General features: G+C 41.1%; 1 protein-coding gene across 7 annotated transcripts in view; it reads right to left on the bottom strand.

Moving 5' to 3' along the window:
* Rhot1 (ras homolog family member T1) overlaps positions 1–20307 on the bottom strand; it is a 74996-nt gene that overhangs the window by 34602 nt on the left and 20087 nt on the right. For all 7 annotated transcript variants that reach the window (XM_063269076.1, XM_063269074.1, XM_017597306.3 and 4 more), the window contains exons 2-7: positions 13990–14048; positions 9874–9955; positions 8002–8045; positions 7490–7543; positions 6416–6468; positions 51–159 (exon numbers count right to left, since the gene is read on the bottom strand). In XM_063269076.1, coding sequence (XP_063125146.1) covers positions 51–159; positions 6416–6468; positions 7490–7543; positions 8002–8045; positions 9874–9955; positions 13990–14022 — 375 coding nt within the window. In that variant the 5' untranslated portion in view covers positions 14023–14048. The remainder of the gene's footprint in view (positions 1–50; positions 160–6415; positions 6469–7489; positions 7544–8001; positions 8046–9873; positions 9956–13989; positions 14049–20307) is intronic.

The following is a 20307-nucleotide window of genomic DNA, read 5'->3' as shown; positions in this document are numbered from 1 at the left end:
AATTACAGATCATCCCCCAACACATTTCCAAACTAAAGCACAAGCCATACCTCCACACAGGTTTCTATTTCTGTATATTGGTTCATAATTGGAAGGATGGTCTCCATACTACTATACTCCACCAGGTCAGATTTGTTCCCAACCAATATCAAAGGCAGCCTGAAATGAATAGAGCATTAATGCAATCAAGAAAACAAAAGAGTTAGATCTGTATTATAACTTACATCATTACCCATTCTATTTAAATTCCCATCAGAACTTTCCTAAAATAAGGTCAAGCTACGGCCCCCAGATAGTAGGTTCATTCAGTCAGTCAGCTCGGATTTATAGAGAATATCTGTTTCAAGCACACACTCTTCTAAGTACTAAAGACCTTAAGAAAGAAGTCCCTCAGGGGCTGGAGAGACAGATCAGTGGTTAAGAGCACTAGCTTGCTATTCCAGAGGACCTGAGTTCAACTCCCAGGACCCACATGGCAGTTCAAACTGTAACTCTAGTTCTAGGACATCCAACACCCTCCCACAGACAAACACCAATGTATATAAATTTAAGAAGAGTGGTGGGGAGGGTGGAAAGATGGGTAAGAGCACTGGCTACACTTCCAGAGGACCTGGGTACAATTCTCAGCACCCACATGATAGTTCAAACTGTCTGTAACTCCAGTTCTAGGGGAATCTGACACTCTCAAACAGACATACATGCAGACAAAATACCAATGGACACAAGAATAAAATTTAAAATTTAAAAATAAAATTTAAAGCCAGATGGTGGAAGCACATGCCTTTAATCCCAGCACTTTGAAGGCAGATGCAGGTGGATCTCTAAGTCTCTCTGATCTACAGAGGAAGTTTCAGGACAGCCAGGGCTACAAAGAGAAGCCCTGTCTCAAAAAACCAACTAAACAAACAAAAAATATCCCTCTCATTCTAAGAGTGAAAACTAGTGAAAATGCACAGCATGCCATGGAGGAACAGAACAGGGAGACACAAACAAATGAATGGGAGAGAGATGCTCATAAAACTTCTCTGCGGTGGGTGGTATTTGAGCCAAGCATTGAAGGGCAACATGGATCTGCCACATGGAGAGCAGAGAGAACTGGCTGGGAAGAGAGAGCATGGCCACCGTGGTGGGCTCAGAGAACAGGAAGGTACGGAAGAATGGATGGACAAGGAGAAGGTAGAGATGGGTCAGACTGAGAAAGAAAGGCCAGACATACGAGGGCTTCTAAGCTGTGATAAGGAATGTAGGCTTCATCATTAGTATAAACAAGAAGCTAATGAAGAGTTACAAGTAAGGCAAGGTCTGATCTAACCATTGCCTTTATTATTACTATTTTTTTTCTTTTTTTTTTTTTTCTTTTTTTTTCCGGGACTGGGGACCGAACCCAGGACCTTGCGCTTCCTAGGTAAGCGCTCTACCACTGAGCCAAATCCCCAACCCCTATTATTACTATTTTTAATGTATCTGATACCATTGAACTCAAAAGTTAAATTTTTGTTTTGTTTTAGTTTTTTACATGTATGAGTGCTTTGCCTGCACATATGTATGTGCACCACGTGCATGTCTGGCACCCAAAGAAGTTAGAAGGAGGTATTGGATCCCAAGAACTAGAATTACAGAGAGTTGTCAGCCATCATGTGTGTGCTCTAACTCAAACCTGGATCTACTGGAAGAGCAGCCATTGCTCTGAACTGCGTCTAGCGTCCTAGCACTGATCAATACATTTAAACATCATCTGCTATTCAGAGATATATAGTGAAGTATTTACAACTTGATATATCTATTTGCTTTAAAATAGTCCTGACGGGACAAATAGACAAGACTGGTCCTGAATTAACTGTTGAAGCTGGGTGACAGATTCAATGCACTATTCTCTCTCTGTTTTATGGGTGCATTCTTTCACTGAGAAACAGTCTTAGAACACACTCCAGAAATAGAGGTGAACTCTGTGAGTTCAAGGCCAACCTAGTCTACAGAGAAAGTTCCAGGACAGCCAAGACAGGGAAACCCTATCAAAAAAAAAAAAAAAAACAAAACAAAAAGAAAAATAGAAAAAGCCTTAACCCTTAACTGTCACAAATATGGTAAATGTTCCCAAGACTACCAGACTCTGCAAGAAATGTAGTAAGTATTAGCCTCCCAAAATGACATGGTACAAGAAGGTGAAAAAAACCTTTGCATGCCCAGGGAAAGGAGCATTATGACAGGAAGTGGACTGGCCATGGTGGGCAGACTAAGCCTATTTTACACACACACACACACACACACACACACACACACACACACACACACAGGATACAAAGATTATGCTGAGGCTTGAGCCTGACTGCAGATTTAAGAGGATGTGGAAGGCAATGAGAAGAGAAAGAGCCAAGCGATCCAGTTCTAAGATGATTTTAGGGTTTGTGTGTATGTGTTTGTTTGTTTTTCAAGGTAGGATTTCTCTGTGTATCCCAGAATATCCTGGGACAAAAAAGAGAAAAAGAAAATAGTAAAAGAAATAAAAAGGCTTTTTAAAATCTTTCTGTACTACATTTCTGTGTCTGTTTCTGTCTCTCTCTGCCTCTCTTTCTGCCTCTGTCTGTTTGTCTGTCTGTCTGTCTCTGTCTCTGTCTCTGTCTCTCTCTGTGGGGTGTGTGTGTGTTCAGAGGACAACGTTTAAGAGTCAGTTCTTTCTTCCATGTGGATTCTGGGGATCATTATGCCATCAGAATTGCTGGCAAGTGCCTTTAGCAATAGAACTACCTCATTGGCCTAGAAACTTTTTAAAAATATGGTAGCTTACGGGCTACAGCAATGGTTCAATGGTTAAAAGCACTTGTTCTTGTAGAGGATCTGATTCATTTCCTAGCATTTACATGGCAATTCACAACTGCCTCTGCCTCCAGTTCTAGGAGATCTGACACCCTCTTCTGACCTGTGGGGGGTCTGCACATATACATATGCAGTATACAAATAAGAGAGCAAAACACATTCTCAGAGACAGAGCAGATAGAAAAGTTAAAGATCTTGTTTTAAGTAAGTGAAATCTGAGCGGCCTACGGGAAATCTAAATGGGTTATCAAAGACACAGAGTAGTGGAGACTGTTACATGTGAGTCCTAAAGGACATCTTGGAACAAAACAAATCACTTTACTAGACTCCAAACTCCCAACACAAACTCCCGCAGCATTTACTTTAACAGCTTTACCTTGGTATGATTTATATTGCTTATGTTGCCCAAGAGCAGACTCCTAACAAGATTAGGAAGAATTAGAAAACACAGTAGTTTATTTAAAACAAAACCAAACCAAAATGAAACAAAACCATTTCTAAGCAGAAGTTGAAGTTTATCAGTTCTAAAGTGCCAGGCTAAAATGAAAGCATCTAGTGCTTTTGAAACTCTCTGGCTATGTGATACTGATGTAAGAAGAGTCCTAAGGAAGAAGAGATATGTACCAAAAATAATCCACAGATGAGGTTTGGGAAAGTTACTGGAGGGTTGGGGATTTAGCTCAGTGGTAGAGCGCTTGCCTAGCAAGCGCAAGGCCCTGGGTTCGGTCCCCAGCTCTGAAAAAAAAAAAAAGAAGAAAAAAAAAAAAAAAAAAAAGAACAGCCTGGGAAAATATAGTGAGATTTTGTGCTCTAAAATAAAATTTAAGTAAATAAATAAGGTCCACAAAGTAGTCATAGTATTTTAGTGACAGCAAAGCCAAAGTTCTAAAAACATTGGCATAAATTGGTTCTTCTGAGATGCTGGCCAAAGTATGCTCTCCTCTCCAGAGAGGCCCTCCTAGAAACAGCCCCAGGAGAAAGCACCGAGAGCATGTAGCTACTACAGCCTTTAAGGCTCCACTGTCTAACACAACATTCTATGAAGATGACCTTGCTTGTTTTTTGAGACAGGGTCTTTCTAAATAATCCTGGATATCCTAGAACTCCCTACACCAGGCTGGCTGCAAACTCACAGAATCACCTGCTGAGATCCAGGGCATGTGCCAATAGGTCCTGAAGTGAGGATGATCTTTAGTGTGCTGCTACCAGAACCACCTGCCACCGGTGCTTCTGAAATGTGGGTAAGTGGATCAGAGGAATGTATAGGCTTTTGTTATTTCATTTTAATTAATTTAAATCACCACAAATGACAAAAGGCTATAGCACTTAAGAGCTGAGTCATTCTCTTCTTTCCACTTTGTCACCACAAAGTCTAAGAAACAATGACGAGTCACCACAGAGCTTCAAGGCCAAGTAAGTTAGTTTCCCTTCCACAAAAGAGTTAGACAGGGGCATCAGATTTCTAGAGAATAAACAACAAAAATGCTAAAAAAGAATCCTGAAAACTTGAGCAAAGGGCCAGATGTATATAATTAATACTTAAAACAAGATTTTCCTAACACTTAAAAAGATTTAAATGGGGGCTGAACTGGTAGCTCAATGGTTAAGAGTGCCTGCTGCTCTTCCAGAGGACCTGTGCTTGGTTCCCAGCAACCACATGGTGGCTCACCAACAATTATAGCTCCACTTACAGAGGACCTGATGCCTCCCTCAACCTTTGGCAGCATGCACACTATACATCAAACTTCTCACAGACACATAAACAAGGAAGAACAAATAAGTAAACCAGTTTTAAAAAGAAGACTGGAATGCTGGGAGTGTGTCATAAACCTCTAACCCCAGCACTCGGGGGGGGGGGGGGGCAGACAGACATTTATGAGTTTGAGGTCAGCCTAGTCTCAAAGAACCCGTCTCAAAGAAAAGAAAAAGAAAGAATGAAGATTGAAGGCTGGGCAAGAAGGCACCAGAGGCATACACCTTTAATCCCAGCACTTGGGAGTTAGAGGCAATGGAGTTGTGTGAGTTCCAAGCCAAGAATACATAGTGAGATCCTGTCACAAAATAGAAAGAAAGGAAGAAAGGAAGAAAGGAAGAAAGGAAGAAAGGAAGGAAGGAAGGAAGGAAGGAAGGAAGAAAGAAAGAAAGAAAGAAAGAAAGAAAGGAAGGAAGGAAGAGACAGAGAGAATAAAAAAATTTTTGTCCAACTAAATACTGGAAGGAAATACTTTCATATGACTTAAAACTGAAAGCATTTATGCAGAGAACTATCACTCTACTTAGGAAATTACTGAGTGTGTTGTCTTGCATTTCCCCTTCTCATTGTATCTTCCAAAGAACTACACAGAGCCTCCTTGCATGAACTTCTAAATGGAGATTTACAGGGCATTCTAGAGAATTTATATACGAGCTATCTAATTCAATTCTTGCTGCAGCCATATACATTCAGGATAGATATTTATTCCTATTACAGATGAGGAAACTAGAGAGTCAAATTAAGTCAGAGCCTTAAGTTCTTAAGTGGGCAAACCAGATCTGAAAGGTTGCTCAACATTTTCCAAGTCCTATGCTCTGTCTAGTGCACACAAAATGAGCAATCAACAATTCCACACCTCATTAAAGAAGCAACTCGAAAGGGGGCACACAATACAGGCAAAGACGGACTCCAAATAGATTCAGGCAGCAGTCAGTTATCTATCAGTAACCATTACAGCGTCAGAGCTATTTTCGGCTTTGCTCTCACATCTATCTACTGTTTCTAATCACTCCTGCCCTCAAAAAAGTCTGTGGTCTGTGGAGGTAGGTGAAGAGGGAGAGACTAATAAAGCCAATGTAGACATGGCTCAGCAGGAAGAGGCACGTTACCAGCAAGTCTCAGTTCCTTCCTGGAACCAACACAACAAGACAACTAAACCCTATTATTATTATTATTATTATTATTATTATTATTATTATTATTATTATTATTATTTTGGTTTGATTTTGGTTTTACAAGACAGAATTTTCTGTGTAGCCTGGCTGTCCTGAACTCACTTTGTAGACCAGGATGGCCTCAAACTCACACAGCTCCACTACCTTTGAATAGATTTTAAGATTTTATGTGTATGAGTGTTTTCCCTGTATGTTTATCAATGTACCGCACTCATGCTGGTGCCTGAGGAGATAGTGAGCCCCATATGAATGATGGGAATACAATCTGGGTCATTTTAAACCACAAGTGCGAAATAACAAAAGGCTGGAGAGATGGCTCAGTGGTTAGGAGGTCCTCCAGAGGTCCTGAGTTCAATTCTCAGCAACCACACGGTGGCTCACAACCATCTACAATGGGATCCCATGCCCTCTTCTGGTGTGTCTGAAGATAGTGACAGTGTATTCGTATAAATAAAAATAAATAATTCTTTAAAAAAAAAAAAAGAAAAGGAACAACAAGTGTTCTTAACCACTCCAGCCCCAAATCCTGCAAGCTGCCCTCTAACATATGTACACACACACGCATATGGGGCATGTTAATAACTGGTAGACCTAAGTAAAGACTTTACAATTGTGTTTGTTACTGTCTCTTAGATCTTTTCTGTACGTTTGAACAACAACAACAAAAAAATACCTGCTGTCTTTGTCTGTTCTTTCATTTATGAGAGGAATCCATCGGCTTGTTACCTAAAATAAAATTAAATAGGAATGAAGACATGATGCAGGTCTTCTTTAAAAAGCTGCAAATTTTTAATCCCAGCACTCAGGAGGCCGAGACAGAGGCCTGATACATATCAAGTTCCAGACTAGCCAGGGCTACATAGTGAGATTCCTTCTTTAAAAAGAAAAAAAGAGAAAAGAAAAAAGGGGAAGGATGAACAAAAAAAAAAAAAAAAAAAAAAAAAAAAAGAGAGAGAGAGAGAGAGAGAGAGAGGGAGGGAGGGAGAGAAAGAGCATACTGTTCTTTTAAAGTTATTTTATGATTACAAGTGTTCTGTCTAAACATATGTCTAGACACTATGAGCATGCCTAGTGCCAAAGCCAGAAGAGGGCTTTAGATCCTTTAGAACTGAAATGGAGTCATGGATCAGAGCAGCCTCTGAGACATCTCCTCTATTATTTTGTTAAGAGTCCTTAAAAGTGGGGTTGGGGATTTAGCTCAGCAGTAGAGCACTTGCCTAGCGAGTGCAAGGCCCTGGGTTCGGTCCCCAGCTCTGAAAAAAAGAAAAAAGAAAAAAAAAAAAAAAGAGTCCTTAAAAATCTCACTGGAGAACCAGCTTTGACCAGGTTTGCCCTATTAAGGGTACACAGGGGGCAGGTTTGCAAACCCAGGCTGAGCAGGGATCATGGGTTCCATCAGGCTGGGATACAGAGCAAGACCCTGCTGTAAAACAAAGACAAAGCTGTGCAAGGGTGGCTCACACCTTAGTAGCAGCACTTGAGAAGCAGAGGCAAATGGATCTCTGTGAGTTCAAGGCCAGCGTGGTCTACAGAGCAAGTTCCAGGACAACCAAAGTTACGCCGTGAGACCCTGTCTAAAACAAACAAATAAACACAAACAAACCCCAAAACCTTGAGACAAGAGGTTTGCAGCCTGGTTTATATGACAAATCCAGACCAAGTTAAGCCACATAGTAAGAACATGCCTAAAAATAAGTAAGTAAACAGTAACACATTGAGTTTAAACAGAGAGAAAATGTAAATATACCTTATCAATAGAATGTTTGTTGTTAACAGCATAAACTATGCAGATGACATTAGCCTAGAAGAAAGAGTAATAAATTAGTGGCACTTTGAAATAAAATGTATACAACAGCATTTAATTATCAAATACTAAAATTTTTGAGCCAAAGGGGGAAATTCTTGAAAAAGAAAAACCTACCTAGAAGAAAAAAGTATCCCTAAAGAAGCAGAGCAAACGAGACGTACTCAAGTGCCAACTGAGAACTCCTGGAAGCGGGGATGGTGGCGCACACACTGAGCGCTCAACAAGTGGAAAGAGAGGGACAGACACGCCTCAACCACACCAGGAGCTCAAGGCCAAGACAAGGTCACTACCCAACTGGCCCTCAGAAAAAGCATATTCTTGGTAAAAGAACTAAAAAGATAAACTCATAGGATTACCACTGTTCACATGAGCGGACACACGGACACACAGACACACAGATACACATGCACTGACACACACACATGCACACAAGATGTCCTTTTTACACATACCTGTGATATTTCTTGATGAAGTTGTTCATCACTCTGTTCTGCCTCTACAAATGACAAAAGCCAGTGTTTTGTATTTAAAGTCTTTCATAACTAATCGTCAAGCAATCAAAAAAAAATCTATGTAATTTCCACCTAACAAAATTGACACAGATGGTTCCCAGCAGTCCCACAGCGGCACAGAACTATCTATAACTCCAGGTTCAGGGGATCCTATACCCTATTCTGACCTCCATGGCTATCAGGCATGAACATAATACATTTATATACCTTCAGGCATACATACATACTCATAAAAATCAATAAATCTTCAAAGTGACGCAGTGAAGTTCCAGGCAGGATCCAAACTGAGGCTAGTGCACTGAAAGAAAGGCTGACCTATGATAAGGAAGCTGATTAGCAGGGAGGCTGACTCAAGAGGACAATTCCAGCACAGAAGCACAGTGGACTCGTGCCAAAAAGCTAGGCCAGAATCTGATCCAGAGTTGAAAAAAGGTCAGGCAAAAAAGATCAACAACTCAAGAAAGGAGACAGAGTTTCAGAGCCAGAAGCCCAGACAAGAATTGTGACACAGAGTCCAAGACTACAGGATCTGGACACTATCAGCACAGTAGGTAGGAGTAGTAACAAAAAGGCCCTGAGGCAAAGCTGGAGCTTGACAATGAAGAAAGCAAAACTCCCTTTCTGGACTGATAAGATGCCTCAGTTGATAAGGGCTCTTGCTGCCATGCCTGAGTTCAATTCCCAGAACCTGTATAGTGAAAGGAGAGACTGAAATCCAGCAAGGTGTCCTCTGACTTTCACACATACTATAGCATACTCATACCCACACATATACTAAATAAACAAACAAACAAACAAATAAATAAATAAATAAATAAATAAATCAGTAACATGTATAGTTTTACAATGATCAGAAATAATAAGTTGACCTCTGTGTTTATGTGGTGTATACGTGTGTACACAGCTGTGTGTTTGTTGACATGCATGTTCACCTGTGTGATAATGATGTTGGGAATCTTCCTCTATCGTTTCACTGTTTCCAGACTGGTCTCTTTGGTGAATCTGCAGCTTACACACTGGCTCGACTGGCTGGCTAGTGAGCTCTGGGGTGTGCCTGGCTCTGGTCTGCCCAGGACTGCTGCTGTTACAGCCACAGTGCCCAGCCTTTCACTTGGGTACCAAGGATCTGCTCGCAGGTTCAGCAAGTATTTTAATTACTGAGCAATCTCCTCAGCTCTCAAGCTGACCATTTTTAATTCATTTCTTTGTAACAAAGGTTGAGAAGGGCTGGAGAGATGGCTCAGCTGTTAAGAGCACTGACTGCTCTCCCAAAGGTCCTGAGTTCAATTCCCAGCAACCACATGGTGGCTCACAATCATCTGTAATGAGATCCGATGCCCTCTTCTGGTGTGTCTGAAGACAGCGACAGTGTACTCACATATATTAAATAAATAAATCTTTAAAAAAAAAAAAAACAAAGGTTGAGAAATTAAAGAGTTCAACAAATCATAATATACACATGTGTGTGATCTTGGAGCTCACTATCAGGCTAGGCAAACACTGTGTAAATGAGCTACATCCCCAGCCCTTCAACAAGTTCTACAATTCAGAACTTTCTCACTCTTTTTTGGATATGTATGTCTGTTTGGTACATGCATGTTCCATGTGTCTGTGGTGGCCAGAGGCACAGGAGAACCCTGAGGCTGGGGTCACAGGAGGTTGTGACCTTGATGTGGGTGCTGGGGAATGGACTCGGATCCTCTGCAAGAGGAAGACATGATCGTAAACATTTTTAAAAGCTCAGTGAGGTTTATTTCAGGGCTATTATATTAACCTCGGAGCCTCCTTCACCCACCAAAGGCCGCCCATTACCTGAATAATCAACAATGTGTGTTGGAACTCTTTCAGGGGTGACATCAGCTGGAATGGTGATTTCTTCTGCCCGAGGAGGAACCTTTATTTGACAACAAATATAAAAAAAGAATAAATGCGGTGAAATTATCCATCACACTTACTAATAACAATGCAGATTTATCTTTTTCAGGCCCTAGAAGCTTAGAGCTATCTTTGTAGGTATTCACTGCATTTTAAAATACTTTGAGGTGCTTTATTATATAAACAAAACTACAATAAAAACATTTTTTAAGGCCAGCAGGATGGATCAGTAGGTACAGATGCTTGCTAAGTCTGACCACCTGCATTTGACTCCCCGAAACCTCACAGTGGAAGGAGAGAACCTACTTCCCCCAGTCGTCCTCTTGCCTCCAAATGTGTACTGTGGTATATATGCACTTAAAGAAATAAATAGGGGTTGGGGATTTAGCTCAGTGGTAGAGCACTGCCTAGCAAGTGCAAGGCCCTGGGTTCAGTCCCCAGCTCTGAAAAAAAGAAAAGAAAAAAAAAAAGAGAAAGAAATAAAAATGCAACAAAAGGGTAGATACATAAATAAATAAGACAAAACAAAAAATGCAATAAAAAGGTAAATAAATAAAAGACAAAACAAAAATGCAATAAAAATTTTTAACAATAAAATAAAAATCAAAGGGAAAAATAAGTTTTCAGCTAGGGTAGAAGTCAATGGCAGAGCAAATGTCTGACCCTAGGTAAAAAGGAAAAAACTCTACCTCTGTAGTCAGTCAGAGGCCACACTAAGGGTATCTCAAGTTTTTCACAAACTTAAAACGATTCAATTTGATATTGAAATAATAGATTTTTTCTAATACATGGTTCTCATTCTACTTTGTTAATAATTTAAGATACTTTACAAATAAGTAGCTACATTAATCTAAGGCAATCTTGATAGAGAACTTGTCTAGTACATGCAGGCCCTGGGCTTAATCCTCAGCCTTGCAAAACCCACAAAAAACACAAAACAAAATGACCTTTCTCCCCTTCTCCTCTCCCTCTCCCCCCTCCCTCTCTGCTCTCTCTCTTTACCTGCTCTCACTCGCTCTCTCCTTCCCTCCCCCTCCCTCCCTCCTCCTTTCTCTCTATTATCTCCCTCTCTTTCCTCTTGTGTCCTCCATCAGCCTCTTCCCCACTTCCTCTCTCTGTCCTTCTCTGTCTCCCTTTCTCTGCCTCTATCTCTCTTCTCCAGGTTCCTTTTATATTTGAAAGAAAAAAAAAAAAAAGACAACCTTCAAGGTAACCAATTCACACTAATTTTGTCTAGGGTAGATGAAAACTGTTTGGCTCCATAAGCCTTGTGTTTAATAATTCCACGTTTCAGAAAGACTGCATATTTTTAACAAAACTGTCAAGTGTGGAGCCTCATTCCTTTCTTTTTAATTAATTTATTTTTATGTGTATGGGTTTTGCTTGCATGCATATCTATAAACCACATGAACATCTGGTGCCACAAGAGGCCAGAAAAAGGTCCTGGATCCCCTGGCACTGAAGTAACAGACAGTTGTGAGCTACCATCTGGGTGCTGGGAGTCAAACCCAGGTCCTGTGGAAGAGCTGCCAGTCCTCTGCTGAGCCTTCTCTCCAATCCCAACCGTATGACTTTTAATTACGGAGGAAAAAAACCATATCCACACTCAAGAGGAATACCCTAAAACAACTCTAACTTCAGTTAAACATTTAACATTTATTTATTCCTTCTGACAGGATCTCACTGCGCAGTTCTAGCTGGATTGGAACTCACTATAATGCTCTAAATTTATTTTCTTAGGTGCATGGGGATCATAGCACACAAGTGGAGTTCAGTGTAGAGTCACTGGGAATTAAAATCAAGTTGTCAGTCTTGGCAACAGGTACATTTTCTTATTCAGCCATCTTGTTAGCTCTTCAGTTAAACTTCTGCAGAGAACTGTAGGTATTATTCCCTAATTCTCAACTAATATTAATGTGCCACAATTTATTCCACTTTTCAAATTAAGGAATTACTATTAGATTCTTCTTTAATGCAAAGCATTAAAAGCAGCAGCCATGGAATTGTGAATGCTGAAACTGCTACCCCGGGGAGGGAGGCTCCAAAGTAGACTGAAGCTCCTGCTCGATATGCACAAGACCCTGCATTCAATCCCAGCTACCAAAATCCAGAGCAACAAAGACTCTGCCATGTGGCACATCAAATTCCTAGCTCGGCAATAACACTATAAGATTATTTCTTTCTAAATAAGAGTAAAGAAAGGATTAATGCAAACTCTGACATTAATTTTATTTTTACTTGTGTGTGCACACACGTGTACTTACATGCCACATGTGTGTACGTTGGGGGGCAGATATCCACACATGCCAGAGAGTGTGGATAGCCAGGAGCTAAAGTTATAGGCAGCTACGAATCACCTAACAGGTGCTGGGACCTGACCATGGGTTCTCCAGAAGTACAACAAGTGCTTTTAAATACTGAGTTATCTCTCCAGCCTCAAACTCTGACATTAATAATATTTTGGGGAAAAACCAAACAGCAAACCAGGCTTGTAACCTCAGTATCTGGGACGCAGAGTAGAAGACTCAGAAAGTTCAAGAGTAGCCATGGCTACATAGAAAGTTTGAGGCCAGGGGCTGGGGATTTAGCTCAGTGGTAGAGCGCTTACCTAGGAAGCGCAAGGCCCTGGGTTCGGTCCCCAGCTCCGAAAAAAAGAACCAAAAAAAAAAAAAAAAAAAAAGAAAGAAAGAAAGAAAGTTTGAGGCCAGTCTGTACTATACAGACTGGGTCCCCAGAAATAAATAGAACAAACGAACAACAACAAAATCCAAAATGTGGTTATGCTGCTGCACTGATGCCGTTCTCTACCCCATACCCTAACGCTACAGGAGGGTTTAGCTGGCATCCCTCACACTGGGATTTCCAAAACTGAGGTAAGTATAGCCCAGTACAATGGTGCACACATGTAATCCCAGCACCAAGGAAGGGGAGGTAGGAGGATGAGGAGTTTAAAGTCATCCTGAACTACATAGTAAGTTTGAGGCTAGCCTGGGGTACGAGACCCTGTCTCAAAACAGCAATAATAATAGTAATAAGAGCAAAACTCAAACCACTGGTTTCTGGTAGCATTTCATTATTACTAATTTAATGTCATACACAACAATTCTTTGGATAAAATAGAATGAATTCATATCTAATTTATAAAATGAAGTCTGTAGGTAATATTAGTTGCATCAGAACTCTAGTCTGGGGCTGGAGAGATGGCTCAGTGGTTAAGAGCACTGACTGCTCTTCCAGAGGTCCTGAGTTCAATTCCCAGCACCCACATGGTGGCTCACAACTACCTGGTAGGTCGGAAGACAGCAACAGTGTACTCATATACATAAAATAAATAAATCTTTTTTTAAAAAAAAAAAGAACTCTAGTCTGACAACACCTGAGAGTGGACAGCACCAGGCAGAGGGTAAGCGGTACCCAGACCAGAAGGTAATCTGGTTTCAATTCACACAACTCTCTGCATTGTTCACGTCTGATAAACATTTCACCTTTAAGAACAGACTATACAAATGATATGATCTCCAGATCCTCTTTCCCACCACTTGAAAATTGAGACAACTAAGACCCAGAGATGACAAATGGCAAGGTCACTGGCTAATGAGATGGCTCAGTGACTTGCCAAGCAGACTGACAACCTGAGGGGGACCTTCAGGCCTCACTTGGAAGGAGAAAACTGTGACTCACACAGCTGTCCTGTGATCTCCGCACTGTGCTATGACGCATGTGTGTATGCGTGCAAACATACTCGTTTAATGTAAAAAGAAATTTTAATGGTAAGCACAAAATGAGAAGAACTTAGGCTATTTCATAAGGTGATGTCCTCTGTAAACTAATGAGCTTTTTTGGTTCTTTTTTTTTTTTTTCGGAGCTGGGGACCGAACCCAGGGCCTTGCGCTTCCTAGGTAAGCGCTCTACCACTGAGCTAAATCCCCAGCCCCACTAATGAGCTTTTTAAAAGTCTTAACTGTTGAAGAAACACATGAAGGTGGCATCGTTATCAGTTTAACTTATTTTTTATTAAAAATTAAAATTACAACAAAGAAATTACATGTTTACCTCTTCCGGAAATTCTTCACTGACCAGAGACATAATCAGTGATGTCTTCCCAACTCTAGCTGTTAAAAGAAAAATCATTACTTAATAAAACAATTTGGTTCTACAGAAACTCAAATCCAGGAACTACATGAGGAGTTTATTAGTTGTAAGGAAGAAAGACAGACAATTATAAGTCCTTCTGCAGAAGCCTCCTGCAGTTCAAGTATACCAGCACTTACAATGCTTGCCTATGATGTCAGCTACGTGGGGAGGCTGAGGGAATAGGATGTCAGGTTTGAGGAAAGAACAGAACAGAATACAGTAACAAAAACCTTCCTGTATTAGCTATTCAGAGTTGTATAAAAATCTATCCCATAATATAACCTGCTTTTCTAAAACATAATTCTTTTTTAAATTTATTTATTTATTATATGAGTACACTGTAACTGTCTTCATACACATCAAAAGAGGGCATCATCGCTCCTCAGCCTTTTGGTTAAGATCAAGTGTAAAAGAGGGCATCAGATCTCATTACAGATGGTTGTGAGCCACTATGTTGTTGATGGAATTTGAACTCAGGACCTCTGGAAGAGCAGTCAGTGAACTACTGAGCCATCTCTCCAGCCCCCAACCCCGTTCTGTTTTTAAAGACATTATTAATTATGTTCACGAGAGAACACATCAACTTACATCCTCAGAAACAGAAGGACCTCAGAATGCCTGTAGGAACATGTGCACACTCCTTCCTTTTTTGTTCTCTATTTAAAGGGTTGGTAACAAAGTAAAAAAACAAGAATTTTCTGTCCCAGTGATCTCTTTAATAAAGGAGAGTTAAAAATCTCAATCTTTATTCTGAAATCTGAATACTTCTCTCCAGAAACTTTCCGATCATGTAGTTACTACTCTCAATCTTAAGTGCTTACCAACCAAGTCCGTCTGAGCTTCCAGAAGGAAAGACTACTGCTTGTTGATCCCTGCCACAGCAACAAAGTACAAACTCTGATGCAAGTCCAGATAGGAAAGAGGGCAGTTTTTAAGAGTGAAGAACAGTCACAGCCCTCTCCTAAAGGACTGGAAAATGACGAATGGCTAGAACACACAAGAAACTACACTGGTCACAACAGCAGTGTGAAATAGAGACAAATTATATGGTTTAACAGGTGGCCTCTAGCTCTATTTCTATAGACTATTTAAAAATACTTTTATTTGTATTATTTTATGTGTATACATGTCTGTGTGGGTACCCAGAGAGTCCGGAGGACAGTATAGGATCCCCTGGAGCTGGAGTCACAGGTGGCTGTGTGCTGCCCATGTGGGTGCTAGGACACAACTCTGGGTCCTCTGGAAGAGCAGCAAGCACTCCTAACTACTGTGTCATCTCTCCAGCCCTCTACAGACTTTCTGATTGCACTATGTTAAAAAAAATGTAAAGGGGTTGGGGATTTAGCTCAGTGGTAGAGCGCTTGCTTAGCAAGCGCAAGGCCCTGGGTTCGGTCCCCAGCTCCAGAAAAAAATAAAAAAGAAAAGAAAAAAAAAAAGGAACTATAACTTAAATAAAAGGAACTTAAGGAACTTATAAAAGGAACTTAAACTATAAATACAGTACTATTGTCCAATCTATTGACTTTATTCACTGCTATACTTTAAAGAAAATAAAAATAAAAATTGCTGTCACATTTCTTTAGTCCCTTTTGAACTAGGAGCACTGTATGAGTCAGAGTTTCGTGTAGCCTAGGCTGACCTTGAACTCAAAATGTCTATACAGCTGAGAATGACCTTGACTGTCTTTTCTTTCCTCTCCTCCCTCCCTCTGTACCCCTTCCCCCTCCCTTTTAAACAGGGTCTCACTATATAGCTCCGGCTGCTCTGGAACTCACTATGTAGATCAAATTGGCCTTAAACTCAGAAATGCCTTTGCCTTTGTCTCCTGAGACCTGGTATTCCAGATATTTTTATTTTTTTCTTTTTTATTTATTTTTTTTTTCCAGAGCTGAGGCCCGAACCCAGGGCCTTGCCTAGAGCGCTCTACCACTGAGCTAAATCCCCAACCCCAATATTTTTATTTTTGCTACTAAAACTGCCAATAAGTACTATTTTAAGTATTTTGGTGGTTAAAAAAAATGGCAACTTCTAGATTTACAAATATCAAGTGAAATTAATCTAAATATTGACAAATGAGATATATACATTCTTTTATATCTCAAACAAATATGTCTGTTTATATGTATGGAGTCTGTATGTGGTGAGATCAAACACTGAACCTCTCACAGGCTAGGCAAGTGCACTATCTTAGGCCCAACGAAAATTTCTGGAGCCCTTCTATGCGTCTTAGATTTTCACAACACTTCTGCACAAGGCTACTGTGTGCCTTCCTTTTACAAAAATTACAGCCTTTGGAGTTATCATCATGGGGCTGGAGAGATGGCTCAGTGGTTAAGAGCACTGACTGCTCTTCCAAAGGTCCTGTCCTGAGTTCAAATCCCAGCAACCACATGGTGGCTCACAACCATCTGTAATGAGATCTGATGCCCTCTTCTGGTGTGTCTGAACAGCTACAGTGTACTTATATATAATAAATAAATAAATTTTTAGAGTTATCATCAATAAAGCCAACGGTGTTTCTACAGAACAGAATAAATAGCCGTCCCTGATTCAGGTTTCTCACTTTGCATTGAAACTCTGTTAAAGTTCTCTCATTACTGTTAGAGGCGACCTACTACACTGCCACGTTAGCCTGGAACTCCTAGGCAGCCCTCCAAGCAGCCCTCCCTCCTCCACCTCCTAAGTGCTAGAACCACAGGCGCCTGCCTGGCTAAACCTAGCCTGTGGTTTTAAGTCTGTCTCTGCTTGCCCGTTTGTCTAATTCTGGCATTTCATTGAAACATTTCCCAGTTCCCAACTGTCTACCCCTCATCAGTCTACCAACAATATAAATGTCCTTCCCCTCCACTTTCTTCCACACCCTTCGTTTTCTAACTCAGCCTTTTGGGCTCCCACCTACCTCCCAGCTCCCACTGAGTCATACTAGTGGGAAGGAGTGCCATCTAGCCGCAGCTCACCTACCTATTCTCATGACCCACTTTGCACAAACAAAGCCATTCTACGCTTCACACAGGTACAAGCACTAACAAGCCACAATGAGTTCTGTCACCTCCTCACATGGCTTTTCTCATCCAAAAATCATTATGTCTCCTCTGTACTTTTACATTTCAATCATCCCTTTAGGATGATTCAATCTTACCACAACCTAAAGACCCCCAGAGCTACCACAGCTCTCACTGCCTCCACTAACAACTTCTGTGCTACAATCTGTATTAAGCCACTACTACATTCATGTAATATACATACTTACCATGTATGAGTCTACATGGACACATGTATTTGTGAACCAGGTATTTGTGAACAAGTGACTAACAATTCAAACCTTCTAATTTTGTATGAATGGAGCACCTCTAGCACTACCTGACTAGATGTCTCTGTGCCCAGGCACAGCATCACTGCCAGGGAAACAATTTCCATCTCCCAATGCTTCTCCAACGCTTCTTTTCTTAAGATTCACTTATTTATACATGTGTGGTGTGTATTTCATCTGAATGTGTATGTATGTGCACCATGAGCATGCATTGCACATGAAGGCCAGAAGAGTGTGTTGGATCTCCTGGAACTGGAGTTACATGTGATTGCCAGCTGCCACGTGGGTTCTGGAAATTGAACGTAAGTCCTCTCTCTAAAAGAGCAGCCAGTGCTCTTAACTCAACCATCTCTCCAGCCCCCCAAAACTTTTAAGAGTGAGTGAGTTTCTGGATGTAAGGCCCAGTACTGCCCTAGGAGAGGTATTACTGCAAACTGAATAGCAGGCAACTGCTGAAGCAATAAAAAAATAAAATGCAGACATCAAAATGCCTCAGTGGGGTCCAGCACCTGCTGCCATATTTGACAAGCTAAATTCAACCCCCCCCCCCCCAGGACTAGCACAGAGAATTGACTTCTACAAGCTGTCCTCTGACTTCCGCATGTGGATACATCCTCATGCACATATACATAAATAATAACAACTAAAAAATAATAAGTCAGGTGTGGTGGCAGACACTTTTAATCTCAACACTTGAGAGGTAGAGACAAGTGGATCTCTGTGAGTTCAAGGCCAGCCTGGTCTACAGAGTGAGTTCCAGGGCAGACAGGGCTATCCAGAGAAATCCTATCTCGAAAAACAAAAATGAATTGTAAAAATCAATGTATCCAATCTGTTCTTAGTAAAATTCTAGAGTTGACCGCTTACTCTTCTCTGCTCTCTTGCCCTCTTTGTCTCTGTCCCTTCTCTCCCCATGCCCCCTTTGCCTCCGCCTGCCCATGGCCGGCCTTTACTTATCCCCCCTTCTACTGTTCTCTCATTAAACCTTTCCACATTGGAAAAAGAAAAATCAGGGGTTGGGGATTTAGCTCAGTGGTAGAGCGCTTGCCTAGGAAGTGCAAGGCCCTGGGTTCCGTCCCCAGATCCGGAAAAAAAAAAAAAAAAAAAAGAACCAAAAGGAAAAAGAAAAATCTAAGGTTGAAATCTCACATAAAAAAGTAGAGTGTGACACTACAAGTGGTTTCAAAATCTCCTGTGATTTCCTGGCACCAGCTAGGTCTTTTCTTATAGATAACCATACAAGCTCATCCTACTGACAGCGCTCATTTAGGAGATACAGGCAAGACAGCTTCAGAGTAAGAACCTTCAGCCTGATCCTAAAACCTGGAAAGAGGTTGAGAAGGGGAGACTGGAGCTTGAGTTCAAACACATGACAATGGTTTAAACACGGCTACAAAGAAACCCCACGTAAAACCTCTAGGCCTCACACCTCAGGAGACCTTCCAGGGGAGTGGACACACCAGTAAGCTGCTACACTTTTAACTCCACACAGAACTCTGGGTCCTTCCAATTACAGTTGCTTTGGAAGAACCAAGCCTGTTTTAGTTTTGTTTTGGGTTTTTTTTTTTTTTGTTTTGGTTTGGTTTTTTTGGGTTTTTTGTTTGTTTGTTTGTTTGTTTTTTTGTTGTTGGGTTTTTTTTGTTGTTTTTTGGGTTTTTTTTGAGACAGAGTTTCTCTGTGTATCTCTGACTGTCCTGGAACTCACTCTGTAGAGCAGGCTGACCTTGAACTCAGAGATCTGCCTGTCTCTGCCTCCTGAGTATTGGGGTTAAGTGTGCCATCATGGCTGGCTCTAAAGGAAATTGTCTCAGCTTGCTTTCTAGATGAGGGAGGATATGAGTAAATAAATAAAATCACACACTCTGGAAAGTGGGAACTGATGCAAATGACTTTAACCGAGTCAGCCAGACCCTTGGGCCGCTGTCTTGTTGTCCATGCCTTCAAGCATCAGTAAGATTGCTCAGCTGTCATTCTTACTCCTGCCAGTGTCCCCTTTACAGTAGGCCTCCCCTGTTGCAAATGTCTGGCCCAGATCTGACTTCTCCTTTGTTCTTAAGTAGAGGATTGAACGTAGGGCTTGGCCCTCTCTCTTCTTTGACACTTCGGTTTATCTTGTCTTATTTAATGTTTTTCATATTATTTTTATCTAGTATGTAAGACTAAAATTTGTATGTAGGCATTCCTGCAAATAATTATCAAATAAAAATAGGACTCTGCACAAAGAGATGGTTCTTTGTTCAGACTTGTATGTTCTTCCAGTGCTTTTTAGCTTGAGGGAAACAGTTCACGGAGTGTCTGTGTGGAGCTAGACTTCTTGAAGAGAAGATTTGTTATGTTCTCAGTTTTTGTTGTTTTGTTTTTGATGCATGATATACGTTGATAAACATAAAACTCTCATTCCCTCTGTATTCTGACACAATTCTTTGCTGTCAGCTTGGTGTCCTAAAAAATTCTACTCAGGGCTGGAGAGATGGCTCAGTGGTTAAGAGCACTGACTGCTCTTCCAGAGTCCTGAGTTCAAATCCCAGCAACCACATGGTGGCTCACAACCATCTGTAATGAGATGTGATGCTCTCTACAGTGTACTTATATATAATAAACTTAAAAAGAAATTCTACTCAGTTCTAATGCTGCCTACTTAAAGACTAAACTGAAAGTCCCTGAGATTGCTTACTTTAGACGTACAAGTGGGATTTTTAGTCAAACACTGGAAAGAGGCTTCTCACCAACGCCCTCGAGTTTACTTGGTCACTGGAGAATATTACACTCATGGTCCTGCAAATGAGGAGAGGCAGGAGGAAGAGTAGGAAGCGCCTGTGCCCCATGACCTCAGCCTGTGCCCCATGACCTCAGCCTGTGCCCCATGACCTCAGCCTGTGCCCTATGACCTCGGCTGGCCTGACGTTTTTAAGAAAACTATGCTGGGT

This window comes from Rattus norvegicus, chromosome 10 (assembly GCF_036323735.1).
Source record: "Rattus norvegicus strain BN/NHsdMcwi chromosome 10, GRCr8, whole genome shotgun sequence".
NCBI lineage: Eukaryota > Metazoa > Chordata > Mammalia > Rodentia > Muridae > Rattus > Rattus norvegicus.
Note: the sequence above shows the minus strand (reverse complement) of the source record. Positions and strands in the feature narration are given on the sequence as shown.